Source organism: Bicyclus anynana, chromosome 1 (genome assembly GCF_947172395.1).
Source record: "Bicyclus anynana chromosome 1, ilBicAnyn1.1, whole genome shotgun sequence".
Taxonomy (NCBI): domain Eukaryota; kingdom Metazoa; phylum Arthropoda; class Insecta; order Lepidoptera; family Nymphalidae; genus Bicyclus; species Bicyclus anynana.
Window position 1 is genome coordinate 800981 of NC_069083.1, and position 14581 is coordinate 815561.

At 43.3% G+C, this 14581-nt stretch overlaps 1 protein-coding gene and 1 long non-coding RNA gene across 6 annotated transcripts in view; both read left to right on the forward strand.

Annotated features, from left to right (window-relative positions):
- Positions 1-6801, forward strand: part of LOC128198535 (uncharacterized) — a 96153-nt gene extending 89352 nt beyond the window's left edge. The window contains exon 4 of the long non-coding RNA XR_008251292.1: positions 6671-6801. This is a non-coding gene — a long non-coding RNA (uncharacterized LOC128198535). The remainder of the gene's footprint in view (positions 1-6670) is intronic.
- Positions 6802-8898: 2097 nt separating this feature from the next.
- Positions 8899-14581, forward strand: part of LOC112049905 (uncharacterized) — a 44396-nt gene continuing 38713 nt past the window's right edge. For 4 of the 5 annotated variants that reach the window (XM_052884526.1, XM_052884608.1, XM_052884645.1 and 1 more), the window contains exons 1-6: positions 8899-9005; positions 9417-9554; positions 11458-11572; positions 12001-12128; positions 12215-13293; positions 13711-13928. In XM_052884526.1, coding sequence (XP_052740486.1) covers positions 8916-9005; positions 9417-9554; positions 11458-11572; positions 12001-12128; positions 12215-13293; positions 13711-13928 — 1768 coding nt within the window. In that variant the 5' untranslated portion in view covers positions 8899-8915. Of the gene's footprint in view, positions 9006-9030; positions 9145-9416; positions 9555-11457; positions 11573-12000; positions 12129-12214; positions 13294-13710; positions 13929-14581 lie in introns of those variants that run through there. The other variant, XM_052884561.1, reaches the window with a different exon arrangement.

The window sequence follows — 14581 nt, forward strand, 5'->3', positions numbered from 1 at the left end:
CTATCATTAAAAACAAATGCATTGAAGTATTTCCTCACAATGCAAATGACTCCGGATGAATGCGTTTTCATACAACTTGACGTTATTGAGTTATAATCTACAAAGCGTTGAAGGAATAACTGTGTGTTCTGTTACTATATACATTATACTACAAAGTTGTCTGTTCATCGGATCATTTTGTACGTAAGCCTAACTAATGACCAGTTATTTGATGCGGAAGAGATTTAGATTTAGACCCACCACGCTGAATGTGGGCGCGCTTGGTTATTTAAATTTGGGTTTTAGGTTTTCGAATGTTAAGCTGTCAGTAATGACTGGGAATGTCGGCTTCATAAAGCGTAGGTCACGGAGAATGATTTGAATTCTACTTATATTTCATAGTTCGAGTTTTATAAAATTCGTCTTTGTTTGTCGATAAGCACCATTGTCGTCGTCGGTCAATAACTAAAGGTAGTCCAAGAGACAATGTCTGATATTGCTCCGAAGTGTTCGTTCGTTCGTTATCAACCCATATTCAACTCACTGCTGAGCTCGAGTCTCCTCTCAGAGTGAGAGGGGTTAGCTCAATAGTCTACCACGCTGGCCCAATGCGGATTGACAGACTTCACACACGCAGAGAAATAAGAAAATTCTCTGGTATGCAGGTTTCCTCACGATGTTTTCCTTCACCGATTAAGACACGTGATATTTAATTTCTTAAAATGCACACAACTGAAAAAGTTGGAGGTGCAGGAGGTGCCCCGAACCAGATTCGGAAACCCTCCGAAATCGGAGGCAGAGGTCATATCCAGTGGGCTATCCCGAAGAGTACTGGTTCATAATTATGACGTTTTTAGTGCGTTTTTCTAGCAAATGTGATCTGAAAATTGATATAACCTATATATTATTAAAGGTTGTGATCTTCATTTGTATACTAACTTACTACGTTAGTATACAAATGAAGATTGTTGTTGTTTTAATAAAAGTTTTGCTCTTTATGCATTGAAAGCTCTTAAACTGTTTTGGGAATCTCATAAAATAACACTTACTGATTGGTTCATTGCCTGGTTGAGATTGTTGTTGGCTATTCTCAGATCAAAGTGCTTTAGGATTTTCAGATTTATTTCAAGTTTGCAACCTTAGCTTGTCAAAAATCGTTAATCAAATGTATTGACTTGTAATTAATTGACTTTGATTGATTATTAATTAACGATTTTTACTATGATATGAATATTTATAGACGCATCCGCGTTAAAAGCTAGTTCAAACAGTAGAGCCCGGCGGCGCTCATTAAGACGTTAACGGTAGTGCGGCGCGGCGCACGGACGTGGAAAATTATTCTCTCTGCGGCTTCCGCGCCGGCCATCTTGTGACGCTTATTGGTCATTTCTTTTGTGCGTCACGCGTTATTGGACCGGGGAACAATTGTGTCGTGGAATGCGTGATGTTTTTAATTATATGTGAAACTAATGAACGCCCGCGACTTCGTCCGCGTGGAATTCAGTTTTTCACAAATCCCAGGATGAAAAGTAGCCTATGTGTTAATGCAGAGTAAAATCTATTTCCATTCCAAATTTCAGCCAAATCACTTCAGTAGCCGCAGCGTAAAAAAGGAACAAACATATTTACACACTTACACACAACACAAACTTTCGCCTTTATAATATTAGTTTGAAGTGTGATAGGCAATGGCAAATGCAGATGTGATGTGCCTTAGAAGATCAACCTTCATGTCCTTGTAAGAATCTGGAAACACGGACTTCGAAGAGCTAGTTCCCTAGCAATACACTTTAAGTTCTAGGGATATCAATGGCATGGGGTTGAAAACTCACCCGATGCTTTTGAAATGCAATGCTAATTTGGGTGTACCTACGTCACGTATTCTAGCACCTAATTTTTTTTTATCTACTTGTAAAATTATAACGAATCTGTGTACAATTAAAGTTTTTGAAAAACCAAAGACAACCAATAATTTTAGACGACTTCAGCTTTTTGTGTGGTAAACCGAACCTTTCCGCCCAGGGAAAACATAAATCGTTTAAGAACAAAGTCGCGAACACTCCTAAAGTAAAACAAAACAAATAAATGTACGTAACATGACGTTCTACACACATAATTCAAGTTGTCCCCACACGCTACTAATCCAATTTTCAATTGTAAATCAGGGAGTCCATCTTGTCGCCCATTGTAACGCCCACGTATAACATCATTGTGATAATCACATGTAATTATATGTACATAATTGTTCGCGCGATCTCGCTACTCCGGTGTACTCGCGTTGTGGGAGCGGCACGTTAATGTGAGGATATTTACATCTCATTGGATATGAAACTCACTGTGATGTGAAACTCACTATGTGTTAATCCAGAGTAAAATCTATTTTATTCCAAACTTCAGCCAAATCGCTTCAATAGCCCTTGCACAAAGGAACAAACATACACACTTACAAACAAACTTTCGCATTTATATTTATTAGTGTGATGTGATGTGATGTGAAGGATATTTACATCTCATTGGATATGAAACTCACTGTAATGTTTAATATAAACACTATCGGACGCCCTCGTTTTCGCGTGAAATTGTGTTATTAAAATCCCGTGGGAACCATATATTTTGCCGGGATAAAAACTAGCCTATATTCGGCTCCAAGGTCTTATATATCTCTATGTATTTTCATCCAAACCGGTTCATATTTTGTTCGTGAATAGTAACATACAGACAGACAGAAATACTTTGTAAATTAAGTAAGTCTGGCTATCGCAGGCTCTTAATTCAAAACAGCCCTGTCAGGTAATACAGACCACAGATAATATAACACATTGTATTTATTTATCTTCCCTCCTTACCCTTGTGATGATAGAATGTTACACTCTCTCCACTGACACAGAACGACATCCCTGATTTTGTGTGTGTGATAGTGATCATTTTACGGGACTGTTGTAATAAATAATAAGAAGGTGGCAAATGTAGGAGGTACACTGAATGAGTGAATAAAAAGATGTGTAATATAACAACAGTGGATAATTGATTCGTTATTAGTGTTGTTTGAGGCAATTATCAGCTTTCCGCATGTTCGGTTACTTATTAGGTGTTACGGCACTATTGCGATAGTTACCGAATGTTGTGTATTAATTACATATATGAACATGTAATAAAACAACAGAGTATGTACCTACATTGATGATCATCAGTACAATCACAATTACTAATAACGATTGACTACGGAACCCTAAAAATGAGATGATGATATATGTACCATTCAAACATCGTGTCTTGTGTCACCTGCTTGCTAAAGCGTTGGCTTTAGCGTTGTATATTTTGTGTGCTGCATTATTAGTTTATGAAATAACTAGCGGACTCCCGCGACTTCATCCCCGTGAAACTCTACTCCTGCCCTACCCTACTCCCACTCTGTACCTACCCTACCATACCCCTACTCTATCTTACCCCTATAGTATCCGTCTCCTGATTCTAAGCTACCTCTCCACTCATTTTCTAAACGCACCATAGGGAAAGCTAATAAAACGTATTACATAAATTTAAACCATTTCTAATGCACTATATAAAATCAAAAAAAGCAAATAGACTCCTAAGCATTTCTGTTGTCTAAACAATGCTTATAAAAAATACCTCTTGATCTTATCTTATCTTAATTTTGTTTGTAGTTTATTGAGATTATATTTTTCATTTCTTTATATGTCAAAAGAAAGAAGTTTCCTATATGAAACGCTCACCACTGGTCCCTCAACGGCAAAGGCACGGATCACTCAATCGGTGCGTCGATGCCACTCTATGATCCGAGTCGCCATATAAGGAAAGTTAGCGTGCGCGGGCGCGCCATTTCTCCGCTGACGGAGAAAATTCTCTATTGCTATGCACTTTTGCCTTCCACGCGTAGGGTTGCTACTACATACAAATTAAATTCAGTAAAAGTTGACGGACCGAACCGGATGGTTTATTTGATGTTAAGTGACCACCTCTACGCTACGTATGACTTTCACATGTAGGTATCCTGCGTTAGGCATAAATATAAAATGTTTCGTTATTGGCATACCATACTGCTTGATTGCTAGATAATCTAAATATGGCTGTAGTCCTTCCTGTGAAGCTTTTTAAGCAGATCAATGATATTAAATTTATTGTTAAAATAAGTCACTTAAGAATTTTACTGGAAATTAGAAACTTAAAAAAAAACCGTGTCTCAGGATTCTTTTAGCAACATCAAAATTGTTGTTTATTGCGAGTGCGTTTACTAAATATCGAGCAATCGAAGGAGTCTAAGATTGAACCACGGGCAAAAGGAGGTGTTAAATTAAAAAGAAATCCGTGTCGGGAGGGATTACACGTCTGAGAGAGACTGTTTTAATCTGTAGGTGTTAAACTCAAATATCTTACACGGTAGTGTTTCCGCACTCGAAACACGAGAGCCAAGTATTCTTCAGCGATTCTAGTCTCTAGTTGGTATCCTTGTAAGTTATTATTTGTATGGTTTTGAATACCAATAGATGGTACTTGACAGCCCTAGAGCAAAGTCCGGCTTCACGCTAATGTTGCTTATTTTCACATCCCATTCTGTTGTCGCTGCTAATAACACTCATCAGTGTTGGGAGACATTTTAAAAGCTTTCCGAACGTACGGTCTCTCCGACCGGCGGCTCAGTGAGACAATTACTGTACCTATTGCTCGATACTCTACAAATATTTACTGAATGGACGCGGACGTAACTTTGCGGAAGTCTGTGGTGTTTGAAAAGCTTTTCCTTGAATATACTTAGTAGTAGTAAGTTACTACTCATTGCTATATTTGCTGCCAGGCATCGCTGTGTTACAGTAAGATGTAGCATACGTAATTCCAGTGGCGTCATTATAAATTTGACAAACAGATTTTAATTTGTAAACATGTTTCTACTCTGCAAATTTCGCAAAGTACGCATGTAGTAGACTTTACTATTACAACCAACACCGATCAGTTTTTCTATGAGGTATGAATTCCATTACTATTTCATAACATGTGTAGTTGTGTAGTAGGTATTTATAATGGATAATATTTATTATATAAGGTCATTGTAACATGCTTTTCATTACCGTCATTTGAGTTTTATTATATGAGATAGTAGATAAACATTATCATGGACAGACAAACAAACAGGCAGACTACAAAAGTGATCTTTTAAGGGTTCCGTTTTTTTCATTTATTGTACGGAACCCTAGTAATTAAAGATGTGTTATTAGTTTAAAGGGATAATAGACAGTGTTATAAAATTTTACTGCCACTGAGTATTATTTAAGTAAAATCCTCGATATGAGGTTCCATAGACGGAACCATTCAAACATGAAGGAAGATTTATTGTAGGGAAAGTGAGTTCCAACTTTTAAGTCCGAACGTAATGAGATATTGGAATCATTTTCAACATATTTAGAAACTGAGGACGCGCCCAGTTGACGTAATTTGAATTTATAGCTTCTGATATTTCGTGACGGGCATTTTAATCTTTAATGAGAGCCTATGCTACGGGCTGCAAGGGCTCAGTAAAAGCGATGCTCCATTGGTGTTTTGCGTTGTCAGTGCGGACGATACGTCATTCTTCAGATATTTCAAGTGGCTTGCCATATTAAAGCGTTGCGTCTTCGCATCGAAGGCGACATTATAAAGGACGATGGACAGTGCTAATTTGTATTGTATGCATTGTTAATACTGGTTGCGTGCGTCAATGCAACGCAACGCACTAATAAGGCATCGCTTTTGTGATTACTTAATGGCTTCTTTCGGCTCCTAATACCATATTAACCCAACTTGATTATTTTTTATTTATGTTCTACGACAATGACACAATCATATTGGGAAATGCCAGAAAGCGAGATTTATCTCTCACAAGTAGGTATCTCTTTGTGATAAAGCACATCAAAAATCCTATCATAATTAAAAAAATTACAATCCTACTGATAGTTTTCGAGACATAACTAAAAATTACGATATTAGCGTAAATAAACAGACCAACGTGTCTTTCCACGCTTCTAAATATAATATACGTTGATTAGTCGTAGTTGAAAGTAACATCCGACGGCAATAGGTAATTGGTGCCTAATAATAAGCACGCCTCAGTTTTATTGTTCATAGTCATCGTACATTTGGGTCACTTTCATCTGAGCGTGCCTGTAAGCGATTGGCAGCTGATTGACAGACTAATTATACCTACTTATCGCGCCGGAGCAATCATCTCGGGGATCAGCGGTGCTCTTGTTAAGGCTTGTTGTGTACCATAACTATGAACAAAGGCAAGACATTATTTACAAAAATACCTACTGCGTAATATGACTGTGTTACATATTATGAGAATTTTATGTTAATTTACATATATTTTCTGCTACATTTTTCCGTAACGTAAAAAAACAAAGCCGTCGTCAAATATAAACCCTCCGCCAAATTAAAAGTGGAAAGAAACACCAATGCTAGAATGGCATTTCCTACTTGCGCTTCTGGTTCGACTATTGATTTTATATTCATTCATTCAGATTCCATGACCGTGCATCGTCGTGAACCTATTTTAACAGACAGGCCATTATCCTCCATAAGTTATAGGGCGCCGACTGGTGAACACCACCACTTTCCAATTTGGGCTAAGAATTTTATTGTGGCAAAGAGGCAAGTTATTTACTTTATTCATATTTAATGCTTTGTGTGTCTATTTCAGATGAGGCCGTAGTGACGTAGCATGGGCCAGGCGGGCAGCCAGCCGGGCGCCGAGCAGCGCGCGCGCCGCGCACACACCCTGCCGCACGAGCCGCTGCGACACGCGCCCAAGGTATGCATCTACACACGACAGGTGTCAGATGAGGCCGTAGTGACGTAGCATGGGCCAGGCGGGCAGCCAGCCGGGCGCCGAGCAGCGCGCGCGCCGCGCACACACCCTGCCGCACGAGCCGCTGCGACACGCGCCCAAGGTATGCATCTACACACGACAGGTGTCAGATGAGGCCGTAGTGACGTAGCATGGGCCAGGCGGGCAGCCAGCCGGGCGCCGAGCAGCGCGCGCGCCGCGCACACACCCTGCCGCACGAGCCGCTGCGACACGCGCCCAAGGTATGCATCTACACACGACAGGTGTCAGATGAGGCCGTAGTGACGTAGCATGGGCCAGGCGGGCAGCCAGCCGGGCGCCGAGCAGCGCGCGCGCCGCGCACACACCCTGCCGCACGAGCCGCTGCGACACGCGCCCAAGGTATGCATCTACACACGACAGGTGTCAGATGAGGCCGTAGTGACGTAGCATGGGCCAGGCGGGCAGCCAGCCGGGCGCCGAGCAGCGCGCGCGCCGCGCACACACCCTGCCGCACGAGCCGCTGCGACACGCGCCCAAGGTATGCATCTACACACGACAGGTGTCAGATGAGGCCGTAGTGACGTAGCATGGGCCAGGCGGGCAGCCAGCCGGGCGCCGAGCAGCGCGCGCGCCGCGCACACATCCTGCCGCACGAGCCGCTGCGACACGCGCCCAAGGTATGCATCTACACACGACAGGTGTCAGATGAGGCCGTAGTGACGTAGCATGGGCCAGGCGGGCAGCCAGCCGGGCGCCGAGCAGCGCGCGCGCCGCGCACACACCCTGCCGCACGAGCCGCTGCGACACGCGCCCAAGGTATGCATCTACACACGACAGGTGTCAGATGAGGCCGTAGTGACGTAGCATGGGCCAGGCGGGCAGCCAGCCGGGCGCCGAGCAGCGCGCGCGCCGCGCACACATCCTGCCGCACGAGCCGCTGCGACACGCGCCCAAGGTATGCATCTACACACGACAGGTGTCAGATGAGGCCGTAGTGACGTAGCATGGGCCAGGCGGGCAGCCAGCCGGGCGCCGAGCAGCGCGCGCGCCGCGCACACACCCTGCCGCACGAGCCGCTGCGACACGCGCCCAAGGTATGCATCTACACACGACAGGTGTCAGATGAGGCCGTAGTGACGTAGCATGGGCCAGGCGGGCAGCCAGCCGGGCGCCGAGCAGCGCGCGCGCCGCGCACACACCCTGCCGCACGAGCCGCTGCGACACGCGCCCAAGGTATGCATCTACACACGACAGGTGTCAGATGAGGCCGTAGTGACGTAGCATGGGCCAGGCGGGCAGCCAGCCGGGCGCCGAGCAGCGCGCGCGCCGCGCACACACCCTGCCGCACGAGCCGCTGCGACACGCGCCCAAGGTATGAATCTACACACGACAGGTGTCAGATGAGGCCGTAGTGACGTAGCATGGGCCAGGCGGGCAGCCAGTCGGGCGCCGAGCAGCGCGCGCGCCGCGCACACACCCTGCCGCACGAGCCGCTGTGACACGCGCCCAAGGTATGCATCTACACACGACAGGTGTCAGATGAGGCCGTAGTGACGTAGCATGGGCCAGGCGGGCAGCCAGCCGGGCGCCGAGCAGCGCGCGCGCCGCGCACACACCCTGCCGCACAAGCCGCTGCGACACGCGCCCAAGGTATGCATCTACACACGACAGGTGTCAGATGAGGCCGTAGTGACGTAGCATGGGCCAGGCGGGCAGCCAGCCGGGCGCCGAGCAGCGCGCGCGCCGCGCACACACCCTGCCGCACGAGCCGCTGCGACACGCGCCCAAGGTATGCATCTACACACGACAGGTGTCAGATGAGGCCGTAGTGACGTAGCATGGGCCAGGCGGGCAGCCAGCCGGGCGCCGAGCAGCGCGCGCGCCGCGCACACACCCTGCCGCACGAGCCGCTGCGACACGCGCCCAAGGTATGCATCTACACACGACAGGTGTCAGATGAGGCCGTAGTGACGTAGCATGGGCCAGGCGGGCAGCCAGCCGGGCGCCGAGCAGCGCGCACGCCGCGCACACACCCTGCCGCACGAGCCGCTGCGACACGCGCCCAAGGTATGCATCTACACACGACAGGTGTCAGATGAGGCCGTAGTGACGTAGCATGGGCCAGGCGGGCAGCCAGCCGGGCGCCGAGCAGCGCGCGCGCCGCGCACACACCCTGCCGCACGAGCCGCTGCGACACGCGCCCAAGGTATGCATCTACACACGACAGGTGTCAGATGAGGCCGTAGTGACGTAGCATGGGCCAGGCGGGCAACCAGCCGGGCGCCGAGCAGCGCGCGCGCCGCGCACACACCCTGCCGCACGAGCCGCTGCGACACGCGCCCAAGGTATGCATCTACACACGACAGGTGTCAGATGAGGCCGTAGTGACGTAGCATGGGCCAGGCGGGCAGCCAGCCGGGCGCCGAGCAGCGCGGGATTAACCTGCTGCACGATTCTAAACCTTTTGATTGTTTGACTTGTCGCCAAAGCTTTAATTCATTTCTATCAAACCATATTATGTTAATAAGTAATATCGCATTCGCATAACAATAAAATCAGTATTCAGATGTGAGATAACGATGCACGGTGTCAAATAAGTGGGCTGGTAATGTTCTAGGTGCTGCCGTCGCTGACCGAGTCTCCCCGGCTGCGCAGCACGGACAATGGCGCCATCCTGCACTCCGGCGGCACCATCAGCGGGCGCAGGCCCGGCTCACAGCCGCAGGAGAGCTGCAGGGTGCCGCAAGGACATGTCGTAAGTCATATCTCACATTATCTTTAATATGTATTGGATATATGGCTCACCTCATGTAAATTTGTCAACATAGAGCGATGCCTCATTAGTCAGTGTAACGCCTATCATTAAAAATATATAGAAAATGAGCAGCGCCGGCACAACTACGACGCAACGCAACGCAACGCGCTAATGGGGCAGAAGCCTAATCCTGAATTAGGCTTATACACTTATTACTAACATATCCTACTAATGAGTACAGCCGTTTAACTATTTTAATATTATGGAAAAGACAAAAATGGATGGATTAGATATAGGAAATATGCCATTCGGAATGAGTCTTAGTCGCAGAAATACAAAATGCAATTAAGTCAAAAGTTGAACTTAGACCTTGCGATACACGTTAACTTTTAGGTAGAGAAAATTACGACATTTTCCGTTATAAAGGTAAAATAGTCGTCCAGATAGAATTAAAACAAAATAAATCAAACAATCAACAACCATCATTACCAGGTGATCCAATTATCTATGTTTTTTATATATAATATAATGTTATACAATGTTTTTTAATAAACTCCTACAAAAATTATTGCCCTATTAGTCTTTAAACTTTTAACTTTACTTTAACTTTAAAACTTTTAACTTTAACTTTAAAATACTATGGGACAGCAAGCAATTAAATTATTCAGTGTGATTACTTAGTTATTTGAATGTTTAGTGACACTTAACAAAGAATGTTTTAAATATAATTAGAAGGTTCACTAAAGTAGTGGTAGTTTGCAAGGAGTTAGACAATGCCGTCATAAAGTTGTCAACGCTCATTTGAGCCCTTCCCGCTTGCGAAATGCTTTTAGTTTGAGTTCAGAGGCGCCATCTACAAGTTGGTGAGCTGTTTTACTCGTATTACATTTACTGGTACAGTCACACTTAAAATGATTTTGACGTTACAAAAAAGGAGGTTCTATTTTCGATATGTTTGTGTGTGAGAATGTAGTTTTGTGTTCCGGAAGTTTTCGCAAAAAATATTGATCTGCAGTTCGCAACAGATGCATATCAACGATGGTAATATGTATCGACAATGTGAGTCTCGAATTGATCTTTATCTCTGTCTAAAACCATACTTAAGATAGAGAGAGATAGAGATGAATTCGAAACATAAAAAACATCGCTAAAGAATAGGGCTACTGACATGAAAAGGTTTCTTTCACGCCTTAGGGTTTTTACGAGGGAAAAGAAAATAACTTAAATGGATCATAATCGCGAGGAAATACCCTGGCAAAGTTTTGTTATATAATGAAAATGAAAACATTTATGTCGAGGACTGCACTTGGTTGCACCGGCTTCCGTGTTTCATACTTTGTCGATCAGCCGTGTCGGCGAACAAACAGGACAGTCGAGTTGTAAACATGTAGGCCTCGCTGAAATCTCTGTTGGGTAAACTTTGTGGGTTTAACTGGAGAAAAAATTATAAACTTTAAGTTACCAGCTGTTTTCTCGGAATTTTCAGTTGATACCTACATTTTGTTAATGTTGTCTTTAACTTTGGTGTGTGGTATCTAATAAAAGTTTGTTAACAGTCCTTACTCCTTCCTTAATTTTACTTTCCTTTCTCCTTCATGTTGCGGATGATAATATTTAATCATATTAACCGACTAATCCAAACGTCATCATCCAGACCCGACAATAACCCCAAACGTGTAACTTTAAACAAGAGCATTCACAGGGGATGTTGTTTACAGTTTTTAATTGTAAAAATTACAAGTTTGGAAAGAAAATAATAAAAGATATTTGGTCTTAGTGCCGATGACTGTTGGATTTATAATTTTTTCGCTGAGACTAACAAGATAATCTATCATTCAATGTTTGTAACGAACTTTTACAAAGCTTAAAGCTACGTATTAATTAATAATATTACTGTTTGCAGCACTCCAACGTATACAGGTCCAGGTCGGCCGGAGTCCCGGCGGACAGTGAGGCGAGGCCCAGGGAGCGGGACCCGCTGCACCGATCACATACCAATCTTGAATTCAGGCATGACTGTACGTTTGTTAAGTTACCAATAAATAATTATCCAGCTACATAAGCTCTACGCATAACTACAGCAGTCGAAGCTTTACGAGTATTTTTACCGAACTCTGACACGGTGCCATATCTTAGTACATTTAATACAAATCCAGTTTCATGGTGCGCATCTGCCGTGGTTACAGCCTACTGTCAAAGACGAGTCGCTAAGCGATTTACAGTTCCAATTCTTTCCATACATCAAAAGACTTACCTACGTTGTATGTACAAAGTAATATTCGTCACAAGTACCAATTAATTTTACACACATACACACTTTTCAAAAGACTGTGTACTATGTAATTCTGGCAAACATTATTCTATTGATTAAAAGAAACAAATAATTTAACAAATTTTCTATTATTGGCATGATATAACTACTTATCCCTATTTTTATTATTTGCAGCTGGTTTAAAAAGATTTGGTTCAGAACCTGATCTAAGAATCGAAGAGGAGCAACCAAAGCCGATGAGATGCACAAATAATAAAAACTTTAGAAAAAAGTATCGAGCTCCGCCGCCTCCAAATAACAACGTAAGCAACTTAAGTTATAAATAATATGTACTTACCCTAACAAATTATACTTGACACGATGGTGACTCGAATCTTTATATTTGCAGCATCAAAAAGGTTCATCGCCAGATTCCAACGACAGGAACGCGAAAGCTGAACCACAAAGAAAGCTCAGATTATTTAGAACTAGAAACGAAACCAAAAAACTAAATGGTCACATGGATTCAAAGATCCCCGTTTACAAAAACACATACACAGATTTCAAGTCATTAGACTTTAACGATAATTTCGAAAGGCGATACAAATCTCCGTGTAAGGATAATAAGGAGCAAAATTTTAAATTGACCGATGGCAAAGATATGATCCAAAGTACGGCATCATTGAAGAAAGAAGAACGACTGCTGCAAACCAGGCAAGACTTCAGAGTGACGCGAACTGACAGGGTCAGCGGATGTAGAGCGAAGACTTCGAAAACGAATGAACAAAGCGAAGCATGGAAAACACCTCTCTTAAATAGAAACTTCAGGCATTCTGAAAGGTTCAGTAAGGACGATAACTCACAACGATTACTGAGAAGAGAAAAAACCTTCGACGATACCCTAATTTTAAGTGAAAGAGAAAACGATTCACCTAGAGCTTTGCACGATAAAAGAAAAAAAGTTACATGTGAAGAGTTACATAACAAGTTAAGTCCTTTAGGTCAAAGGAACGAGCCGCTAAGGAAATCTCTTCCTTCGTTACTAAACAAAAGTAACGAAGAAAAAGATGAGTTTCAGGAAGAACTCAAGAAGGCGACCAGTAGGATAAGGAAAGAGTTAGGAACTAAACTAAATGTAAGCGAAAACAGAACTAGTCAAATCGATAAAACGAGTATACAGAAACCAAACCCAACGAAATCGGCAACTGAAAGCAAAGTCACAGAGTCTAGTCTTAAAACAAATAGTAAACAGGATACGAAACCCACAAATAATGTAACGAGAAGGCCATTAAGTCGAATTAATGAATCCAAACAGAAAACAACAACACAAAATAAATTAACAACAAACGAAGTAAGCAAGTTTAAAGTAGAAAGTAAGGAAAATGTGAGAACAATGCCCGACAGAGGGCAAGCTTCTGGAAAGGAATCAACGCCTGAACATTCACCAACCAGAAAAAAAGAAGCTTTAAGACGTGCTACGCAAGAAAAGTAAGATGAAATTTAGTTTTTACACGTACTAATAATACTCTCACAATACTCTTTTAAGACTAATTTATCTATTCTTCGATATAATTTTTACACAATGAAGGGAAATTAGCACATTACCATTTGGACGGTACTTGCAAATAAGTTGTATCACGATTCTTATTTCTGCTGCCACATTGCTTTGTTCCGGTCTGCCGATGAAACAAGCACACGGCTTTACGCCTATACCTCAAGTTAACTCGCACAAGTCAGCACATGGCGGGGTATGTTCCTAGCATGCCCTTTGATGTGTAGCTCTATTATAGTCTATAGTTTTCTTCACATTAGGTACTAAGTAGCCCCAGTGCTTGTTTCTTGAATCATTATTACCCGTATTTACAAAATTTACACCGCTATTCTTTAATTTCTTTTAATTTCTAGGCAAAGGCCAGCACCATCCAAACAGTTCTATTTCGGCATGATCGAGTCCAAAAAGACCGAACCACAAGATCATCTCAGAGACTTCCCCGGTCTAGGGAGTCCTATCATCGAAGAGCTGAGTAACTTCCACCTCATAGAGCAGAAACTGCTCGGATATCACGACGAAGATGAAATGGAAAAGTTCAATGAGAAACTTAAGGAAGATTGCAAAAGAAATTGTAAGTAATCCAACATTATGATATAAGATACCAAGTGATACACTTACAACCCAAATTCAAACTCCAGCAGTCTAGATGCTACTAGACTTCGTATTTGGATTGTAAGTGTATTGTACTCTACTGTTAAAATACAGATCTTGTCGTTGTTTTCCATCAGGCATGCTAGTAGTCAAGCGTAAACCTGTTAACCATAAAGGACAAAGTATGATAAAACTGTTGGATGTAAATATTCAACGCCTAAGCGCAAGCCTATTGACCTATAAAAGATTTTGAGTGATTTACTATAAATGTATTTTGACGACCTCCGTGGCGCAGTGGTATGCGTGGTGGATATACAAGACAGAGGTCCTGGGTTCGATCCCCGGCTGGGCAGACTGAGATTTTCTTAATTTGTCCAGGTCTAGTTGGTGGGAGGCTTCGGCCGTGGCTAGTTACTACCCTACCGGCAAAGACGTACCGCCAAGCGATTTAGCGTTCCGGTACAATGCCGTGTAGAAACCGAAAGGGGTGTGGATTTTCATCCTCCTCCTAACAAGTTAGCCCGCTTCCATCTTAGACTGCATCATCACTTACCATCAGGTGGTGAGGTGAAAAAAAAATTTAAATATTTGACACTTTCTTGTTTATTGGACAAAACGTTGAACTTTCAGAAT